The following is a 9,616-nucleotide window of genomic DNA, read 5'->3' on the forward strand; positions in this document are numbered from 1 at the left end:
ATACAAAGACTGTTAACTGTGAGTGGACGACCCAATTAAGCATTACACTTATACCTACCGGTATATTTGAAAATAGCTGATATACAAGCTTAGAACGCGTCGGACGTGGAGGCAAAATATTACGCACACATCAGCCAAACAGTGCGAATTGTGGTGGAAAGCCTGGTGGGCGAGGTTAAGTGCGAATTATGTAGCAGACCGTGGTGGGCCGTTTTTGTGAAACTACATTTTCTCCACGGAGACATTTGTCGAGAGCACGCACTGAAAGCAGGCGCCGCTCTCCTCGCATCCTCACCACCAGTATGACTGCACAGGTGAGTTCACGTCCAGATGTTACACTATGAGGAATGTCGTGCTTTAATCTCGAATGACTGCATTTGGGAGAAAACAAAACAACGTGTAAATGCATTATTTTTATTCCAATACCGCTGTCGCGTTTCAACTCTGCTTACACACTTCAAAAGCTTTGGATGACGCTAACGTTAGCTTGCTAACGTGGATGGTGGTCGTTAGCGCTAGCCCTGTAAACATGACCCTCGTATTCATACGAGGGTCATGACGTAACTTCACCCTGGTCTTTGCAGACGCTACATTTACAAATAATTAAAATATATAAACATTCGCATTTCAAATATAAAGTACTCACAAAGTTTCCCACGGGTGTTAGTTAGTAGCAGCGCTAGCGATTAGAATTTCTGCATCCCGCGTTGTTTAATAAAAAGCATTTTTATCCGAGGTGTTATTTTGCCATTGGCTTTCAACTACGCGCCCCTATCGGTCGGGAGGAGGGTGGCACTCGGTGTGTTCGATATAGGTACGCTGACCGCCCTGCCAATACAGACTAATAGGCGAGTGCGCTCTCGGTGTGCAACTGTGGATTTCCCAAACGAACCCCGTTTGAAAAAAGTAGCCGGAGAGCTCGGACAAAAATGCTTTTTATTAAAGAACGCGGGACGCAGCAATTCTAATCGCTCGCGCTGCTACTAACTAACACCCGTGGGAAACTTTGTGAGTACTTTATATTTGAAATCTGAATGTTTAAATATACGGAAATCTTGTAAATGCAGCGGCTGCAAAAAACAGGGCAAAGTTACTGCATGACTGTCATGATAAATATCATGGCAGTCATGTTCCAGGGCTACGTTAGCGCTAGCATTATCCTGTTTTGTCATTTTCGTGTAGACTTGTATCGTATAAGGCGTATAGTTCACGCTAGATTAGTTTATTCTTGGGTATTGTCCTAGCCTAGACTGGTCAAACACCGTAACACTCATCTGAGCTAACTGGCTAATGCTAAACGCTACGTCGCGACCCATGTGCCTGGCTATTGTGGCACGCGTATCGTTATGGTTATCACTATGACAACCGACTGACCATCACAAACGCGTCTTCTACCGCTGGCTAGACTTGGATGTTGGATGCATGCAACACTACGATATATCGCTGAATGAACCACGACTTGATGATTGAACACAGATGGTTTTACTGTACACAAAGTTACGCCCCTCTTATTTGTTTTATCCTCAATATATTGTAGATGGCGACAACAACAAAGGTCCCGGAGGTCCGGGACATCACACGGATTGAAAGAATAGGTAAGGCCACACATTCACCAGACTGAGAGGATACCAGATGTTTAGACTAAGACATTTACATTGGATTCCAATCAATGCAGCTGATACATAGTCTACTTACTGTGACTGTCTCTATAGTATATTACTGCCCTAGCCCGCCCCCAATTTGCAGCTCTAGTTTTTTTTATAATGGGATGAATCTAGAGTTGCAATACGCTCCATTGTCATCCTATTGATCCAAATTGCTTTTGTGATCTTCTTATATTAAACAACGTTAAACTCACCAACATTGCAGCTGTAGGGAAAGCTTGAATTGTCCTTTCAATCTGCAAAGCGTTTGTTTCATAAAAGTCCAGCTCTGGTCCATAGCTCTAAAGCGTTTCATTTAGAGCTATGTTACTCTCAACTTCCGCCGCTTGCATGAATGCAGACCAGCCTCTACTCTTTGGCGTAAATAAAAAGAACGTTTTTGCTACTCACCAAAACAAAGAGAGCCTACTTTCCTTAGTGGACGCACTCTGAGCCCCCCACCACACGTATAAACTGTACTTTTTGGCCAAAAGGGGATTTTGTTTCCACCGGAAAGAAAATATTTTTAGTTACTTAGGTGGGGGGCTCAGAGTGCGTCCACTAAGGAAAGTTGTGTCTTGACACAACCCGCATTTGTTTTGGTGAGTAGCAAAAACGTTATTTTTATATACGCCAAAGAGGAGAGGCTGGTCTGAGATTTAAAACTGAAAGTCCCATAGTCTTACTGCGCAGGGCAGAATCGTAGAAGGCTATGGACCAGAGCTAACCGTAGACATGTTATGAGCTACTTTCTGTCCAATTCTGTGCTGATTCTTTTTCTAAGTGTTTGAGTTTGGAAGCACTTGTTTTTATTAACGGGTCGCGCTGCTGTCTCCTGCATTATGTGCAAATTCGAAACAGGTGGTACGCAGGGCCGTTCAGTGACTTCGACGGGTGCTTCCAAACTCCAACACTTAGAAAAATAACCACCTGCACATAATTTCTTGACAGAAAGTAGCTCATAACATGTCTACGTTGGATTTGTATGAAACACATGCTTTGCAAATTGAAAGAGGACAATTCAAGCTTTCCCTACAGCTGCAATGTTGGTGAGTTTAACGTCGTTTAATACAAGCGGATGATGGAGGGTATTGCAATTCTAGATTCATCCTATTATAAAATTGTAACTAACTACTGCTCCTCCAGTTACATTTGAGCACAGTCTTAATTCTTTACAGAAATTGTGTAATTGCAGTTAACTCATATATGCATATTTTGTGTTTAGGTGCACATTCTCACATTCGTGGCCTTGGTTTGGATGATGCTTTGGAGCCAAGACAGGTAGCTTAAATTGTTTCAATTAGTCCACTACTAGTCTAGTCCATTGCTGCCAATTCATGTCAGTAAATAAAAATATATAATACATGAATACAATGAGTTATTAGAGCTGACTTATGGGTTACTCCCTACAAATGGCTGTAAGCATACATGTACACCTAGCCTGCTTCATGACACAGGTACTTTATACAATATAAACAATATCTCTTAGCAATGATGGATGTGCATGAAAGACCTGTAGATGTGCTACTGCTGTTATATCTTTATTTGCACTTACTTAATTAAAAGCAACTCCAATTTGTGGGTTGCTTGCTTTGCACCATAAATAATTTCACCCACTCTTACCATCTGTATAGCTGTGATGTGACCGACAATAAAGTGAATGAATTTGATGGGCACACATTGTTTTCCAGGTGTCTCAGGGGATGGTTGGCCAGTTGGCATCCCGCCGGGCAGCTGGCATCATCCTGGAGATGATCAAAGACGGCCACATCGCCGGCAGAGCTATACTGATCGCCGGCCAACCTGGCACAGGAAAGACTGCCATCGCCATGGGTACGGTTCACTTCTGACATTATGTCATTACGTGGTTGGTTGGCATTGATCTTTGTGTTTTTAAGCACTTTAACCCCTGCATATATAAAAAATATATATATATTTATTTATTTTTTATTCTTCCAGAAAATAGTTCTGCAAGCTCTCAATGTGTTTCAAACTTTAATGAGTCATGACTAATTTGTGACCTTTTAGATCTGCTATTTGTTAAATAAGTTTATTTGTGGTTTAGTGGCTCAGTGTTTAATTGGATGTCTTATTCGTTCTACTCACTTGATGAAAATGAATTATTGATATATTTACTAGGTATTGCCCAGTCTCTCGGCCCTGATACCCCATTCACAGCGATGGCCGCTAGTGAAATCTTCTCATTGGAGATGAGCAAGACAGAGGCACTCAGCCAGGCTTTCAGAAAGGCCATTGGAGTGAGGATAAAGTGAGTGAGAAAACAGAATAATAGTTGCACTCTTGGTGTGTGAAATGAATAGCTTTTCACAGTCGGTGTGTTTGGTTGTGCAGGGAGGAGACCGAGATCATTGAAGGAGAGGTGGTGGAGATCCAGATTGATCGTCCAGCCACTGGAACTGTAAGCTCGTGCTATAACTACATGTGGAATTTATTATTTTAATTAATCAATCATCATGTCCAGCTTGGAACAAAGAGCATTATTAGTTCAGCTGATTCATGAATGTAAGTGAGATTATAATTCTAATTAGATTTTTCATGGCAATTTGCACATTGCATTTGAAGTTGTAATAATATGGGAATGTTATATGGGAATGTATTATTATATTATGTACCTGAGCCTTTTGTAAGATATCTGTTTTTCAAGTGAAAGGATGTGTATTATAGCATAACACTGTCATTACTTGAACCTCAGCCAAATATATTGACTGGCCTATCTGCTGTCTTGTTTAAAGATGGAAGCATCTAGGTTTTATATCTGTAGTTATTCCTGACATTTTTACAACCATTTTAAACTGTATTTTCTGTCAGGGTGCCAAGGTGGGTAAACTGACTCTAAAGACAACTGAGATGGAGACCATTTATGACTTGGGCAACAAGATGATTGAGAGCCTCAGTAAGGAGAAGATACAGGCTGGGTGAGTTAATCTGTTGTGAAACAGTCTTATTTTGAGTCTATTATTATTATTGTTCTCTATGTTATTGAGTCATATCATTCAGCCTAGCCAGTCAGATAGCTTGATCGGTCACGTTCCATCTTTTCTAGAGATGTCATCACCATTGACAAAGCCACTGGTAAGATCAGTAAGCTGGGGCGTTCCTTCACCAGAGCCAGAGACTATGACGCTATGGGAGCCCAGGTATTGTTCTGGAAATCTTATTGCTCATGACATTTTACTGCAACTTAAAATGTAGAAGTCACTAACTCCAAAGTCACAAGCAGGAGAATAAGTGTTGAAAATCAAAATGGGTCCATCATGATAATATTCCTTTGTTTTATGGTCTTTGACCTTTGTCCTCCCAGACCCAGTTTGTTCAGTGTCCAGAGGGTGAGCTTCAAAAGAGGAAGGAGGTGGTCCACACAGTGTCCCTCCATGAGGTGGACGTCATAAACAGCCGCACACAGGGCTTCCTGGCCCTCTTCTCTGGAGACACCGGAGAGATCAAGTCTGAAGTCCGTGAGCAGATCAATGCTAAAGTGTCTGAGTGGAGGGAAGAGGGCAAGGCAGAGATCATTCCAGGGGTAAGTCAGGGGTGTTTACAACTGCACATTTCTGCAAGGGCGCACATGAATTTTTGTCATGTGAATTTATTTCCTCGTTCATGTCATTTCAGGTGTTATTTATTGATGAGGTTCACATGCTGGACATGGAGTGCTTCTCCTTTCTGAACCGTGCCCTGGAGAGTGACCTGTCCCCCGTTCTCATCATGGCCACCAACAGAGGCATCACTCGGTACTGTCCTACACTGGCCAAAATGTCAACCTACCCCCTCATCTGACGTAGTACATGGCATCTCTATTTTAACTAGCAGAATGATTACTTTTTTTTTTTTTTTTCAGTATCCGTGGCACAAACTACCAGAGCCCTCACGGCATCCCCATCGACCTGCTAGATCGTCTTCTCATCATCGCCACCTCCCCGTACACAGAGAAAGAGACCCGGCAGATACTCAAGATCCGGTGAGAATCCACATTAAAATCTCTCCCAAAGTTTAGTTTACTCTTTCACCCAGGCCTGGAAATTCATAATTGTTATGGCCGTGGCCATTAGGCCCTTGGTATTGTCAATTTTGTGAGGGCACAAAGGTAAAATGCCAGGGTTGGAAGGCCATCAAATAAAACAATGTTTTAAAGCCCAGTATAACTATCAGATAAATAATGTATTGGAAAATATTTGTATAAACCCATTACACGTTAAAGGTTTATTTATTTTCCTCACAAACTAATATTTTCATTCAAGATGAATTTTGATTACACTTTGTCTAATCACGAAGATGAATTTGCACAATAAATTAATAATTAAACTTGAAAATTATCTATTTCACACATACGCAGTACACACACATGCAGACTGCGTGAGCACAGCTCAGGTAAACCACATAGTCCAGCAGCAAGTCCTCAATTTATTTTTTTGATACCCCTACCCGAACTAGAACAAACATTCACAACCATGTTTTAAAAGAGTAAAAGCGGCCATGTCTTTCCAGCACCCCAGAGCTCCTATTTTGAAAGAATCCCGGGAATGTTAAGGAAATTGTTGTGAAGTTTTATTTTGGGGCAATCTCTGAAAAAGGCCAGTCCGATTAGGGCAAAGGTGGGCGAAAAAAGCCTATACCTTGAGAATGCTCACTCTTAAATGTATAAAAGTTCGCCGAACCAGGTGTCTACCCTACATCACCAATGAGTCAGAATGTTTACCTACAGAAATATTGTCCTTTAAACATTTTCAACAGTTTTAACTCCTTTACTTTATTTCATTTAAAAAACGTGCATTTATGCAACATTGTTGTTGCCAAGTTGTGTATTACTTCACTTGGGTGTCTAAAGCTGCATTGCGATTTTTAAGTAAATTGGAGTCGTTTTGGACTTTTGGTATATGGCCAAACTGAAGGACAAAAACGGCCATGGCTGCTTTGAAATTCCTTTCCTGCTTCCATCGTTTGACTAACTCTGCTTGGTGTTTGTTTGCAGGTGTGAGGAGGAGGATGTGGAGCTGAGCGACGAGGCTCTCACGGTCTTGACCCGCATCGGACTGGAGACATCCCTGCGCTACTCCATTCAGCTGATCAGCACTGCAGGACTGGTGTGTCGCAAACGCAGGGTAAGGTTCTTGCGCTCAATTAGCTCAACCACTAACTAATGGGAGAATTCTATTTGTCGAATCCACCTTTGAGTGATACAACAATGTTTTATTTGGTATGTTTAAAAAAAAGAGTCCTGCAACCTCACTCAATTGACTGCGTCCCAAAAAGAACAGACCTGCAAGCGACCATTGCAAATCATGCAGGAAGTTGATACCTTGTCAAGCAATGGACACCGTTGCACGATGGAGTATAAATTACTGTTAACACACATCAAAGATAATCGCTTGCTTGAAATCGGCAAGGAAAAATCTGTGAAACATTTGTGCAATTGTGAAATTGAACTTTCACCATGAATAAAGTCTGCATCATGTCAAACGATTGTGAGCAGTTCACTTCCGCTCCCTGATTTCCAAAATGGAGGTGTCATGAAAAATGATATGTTGCATGTTTGGCCTGTCTGCTGGCAGTGCACTGATTGGACTGAGCACACCTTTCTAGTTAAGAGATGTGTTTTCTTTCTCAGGGGACACAGGTGCAGGTGGAGGACATCAAGAGAGTTTACTCTCTGTTCCTGGATGAGTCTAGATCTTCTCAGTACATGAAGGAGTACCAAGATTCCTTCCTCTTCAATGAAACACGTAGGTTATCTGTTGATGCGGATCCTTAAAATGTATTTAGGGAAATTCAATGTCTGGAATTGTAGGAGGTTGGGGTAGAATGTATGAGCGTGTCGCAGACAGACAAGCTGTTTCAGTCCGTCTCTGTTTATTTTCTGACTTTGGCAGATACGATAGCCCATACAAACGCAAAACAACAATACCTTTCGGGGCACACTCCACATCGGTAGTTGGTAGTATGCCTTATGTGGCTGTGATCCACAATTGAAGTGGTTAAGCAAAAACTGTGAAAACAATGGAGGCACACAGTCTGCCAAATGTTGCAAAGTCAGCTTCAGCCCACTCGGCGTCATTTTATTTACGTTCCGAACTTCCAATAGGGACTAAGGGACAGAATCGTAAATTGGCATTTTTGGAGATCTGGTTATCCACAGCTGCAGATCCAACCGCTATACCATAAACGGTGGTCATGCATATATAAGACCGACCGACAACTCGGTGTGTGCATCAGCAAGAACTCTTGATGTGAGCGCTGCATAGTGGCCTGAACCTCAGGTTTGGCATAATCCCCACAACTACAATTTACTTTATAGCTGTAAATGTCAATCATATTCTTTGCATATTTAAGTTATTTGTCATTTCTGCCCTGTGGAATTTTTGCGTACGAAGCCTAAAAGTTATTTATACTGTATGTTCTGATGGTCAATGCCAAAGAAACAATTATATTGTCTTTATTTGCAATTATTTGTAATACAATTAATCGTCAAGTAAAATTACATTATCGTGACAACCCTACCATTGATGGTGACATTTAATGTTGTCTATTAGACTATTAGATCCACATGACATGAGATTTGTTTATTCTGTCTCCATTTCAGAAACGCCTCAAATGGACACATCACAATGAGGAAGATATTTTGTCTGAAGTTTTCATGTTGAAGTTTTCATGTTGTCACTGGTTCTGAATTTGTTTTTGTCTTAAGTCTCAGAGGCTGTCTGGGTGAGATTATTGACTTGCCTTAATTCACAATGAATCGACAACTTCTCCTTGAGGCCTTGTGGCAGGAATACCCATTCCTTTCTTTTTCTGTTTATTTCTCTCTAAATGCGGTATATTTTTTAGCAGGTTTATTAAACCAACCTTTTGTCACATACACATTGTCATTTTTTATCTCCTCATAAATGTTGCATCCTGATAGTTATGTAAAACTTGTATCATTAAATATGACTGATTTCCTGAGCTGATTCAAATGGTGTAGTGTCCATTCTGCGTGTGGTCATTCAGAGCAGGCCGATGTTGCTGCTGAACTCACATCAACGTCACACTCTAGTCTGCATTTCTGTGGGTCTTGAGCAATATGCCTGTGGCTGTTTGGATGAACCAAGATATCTCAAGAACAGGCATACATAAGATTCCTTGAATTCATAGATATTTAAGTGTATTACATGTTTTTCCATTAGAAAGAGGACTCTAATCTAAACCATTTGAACTCTGATATGTTTGCATTGCAACAGCAAAGAAAATTAGCTGGCATGATGTGTGTTTAGGGTGTGTTTATGCATTATACTGCACAAATCTCTAGAAAACCTTAAAACCAAAGCTAAACGCAACAAATCATTTAGACTGCAATCTTCAATCTAGCTTTGGAAAAATGAGTAGGACTAGTAATTATAGGTAGTACTATTACACAGTATTCACATGGGCTAAAATGTTTAATGTTCCTGCCACTGGGTGGAGCTCTAACATCTCTATTGTACTTCCATATTGCTTCAACAGTAAGATGAGAGAATTGTCCACAGATGTTGGATTTCTCTAACATGCCTCTCATACCTAATATAACCACATTATAGTCAACATTCCCAAATTCTGTATTTTGCTGACCTGTAGGTAAAAGCCCCTTTGTTTACTGGAGTCATACATATTATTGCAGGTGTTTCTATGGTAATTTCAATTTACAGCCATTTTAATCATCTCTTCAATAAAGAGGTTTTCTTCATACCTGGTTCAAAACTGGGACTGTTCCATATTACATGTGTCTTTTGTGACAACATTATATTCTCTTATATATGGAAGTGAATAAGGTTTTGCTAGGATTACCTTGCTGCCCGTATTCCAAAACGGCCCTTATTCTCAAAAGACCACATTTGGCTGAAGTGTGGCACAGGTGTTTGCAACTGTGCTGTATGAGTGCATAAAGGATGGGGGAAGCCTGTCCTGTGTTGCCAAATCATTTGGAGCAGAACGTCTAGTCT

General features: G+C 40.9%; 1 protein-coding gene across 1 annotated transcript; it reads left to right on the top strand.

Annotated features, from left to right (window-relative positions):
• The first annotated feature begins 258 nt into the window (after nucleotides 1–258).
• On the top strand, nucleotides 259–8,517 carry ruvbl2 (RuvB-like AAA ATPase 2). Its single transcript, XM_083767531.1, has 14 exons — nucleotides 259–314; nucleotides 1,538–1,595; nucleotides 2,869–2,924; nucleotides 3,335–3,476; nucleotides 3,783–3,912; nucleotides 3,996–4,062; nucleotides 4,473–4,579; nucleotides 4,708–4,801; nucleotides 4,966–5,184; nucleotides 5,277–5,395; nucleotides 5,503–5,622; nucleotides 6,634–6,763; nucleotides 7,270–7,384; nucleotides 8,242–8,517. The coding sequence occupies exons 1-14, from the start codon at nucleotides 303–305 to the stop codon at nucleotides 8,268–8,270; spliced, it is 1,398 nt and encodes a 465-aa protein (XP_083623657.1). The 5' UTR covers nucleotides 259–302; the 3' UTR covers nucleotides 8,271–8,517.
• Nucleotides 8,518–9,616: the final 1,099 nt, after the last annotated feature.

This window comes from Protomyctophum parallelum, assembly GCF_964188405.1.
Source record: "Protomyctophum parallelum genome assembly, chromosome: 1".
NCBI lineage: Eukaryota > Metazoa > Chordata > Actinopteri > Myctophiformes > Myctophidae > Protomyctophum > Protomyctophum parallelum.

Excerpts from the sequence above, each read along its gene's own strand:
- ruvbl2 (XM_083767531.1), top strand. Across the intron at positions 4,580-4,707 it reads AAGGAGAAGATACAGGCTGG|AGATGTCATCACCATTGACA; the intron begins GTGAGTTAATCT and ends CATCTTTTCTAG. Across the intron at positions 6,764-7,269 it reads TGGTGTGTCGCAAACGCAGG|GGGACACAGGTGCAGGTGGA; the intron begins GTAAGGTTCTTG and ends TTTCTTTCTCAG.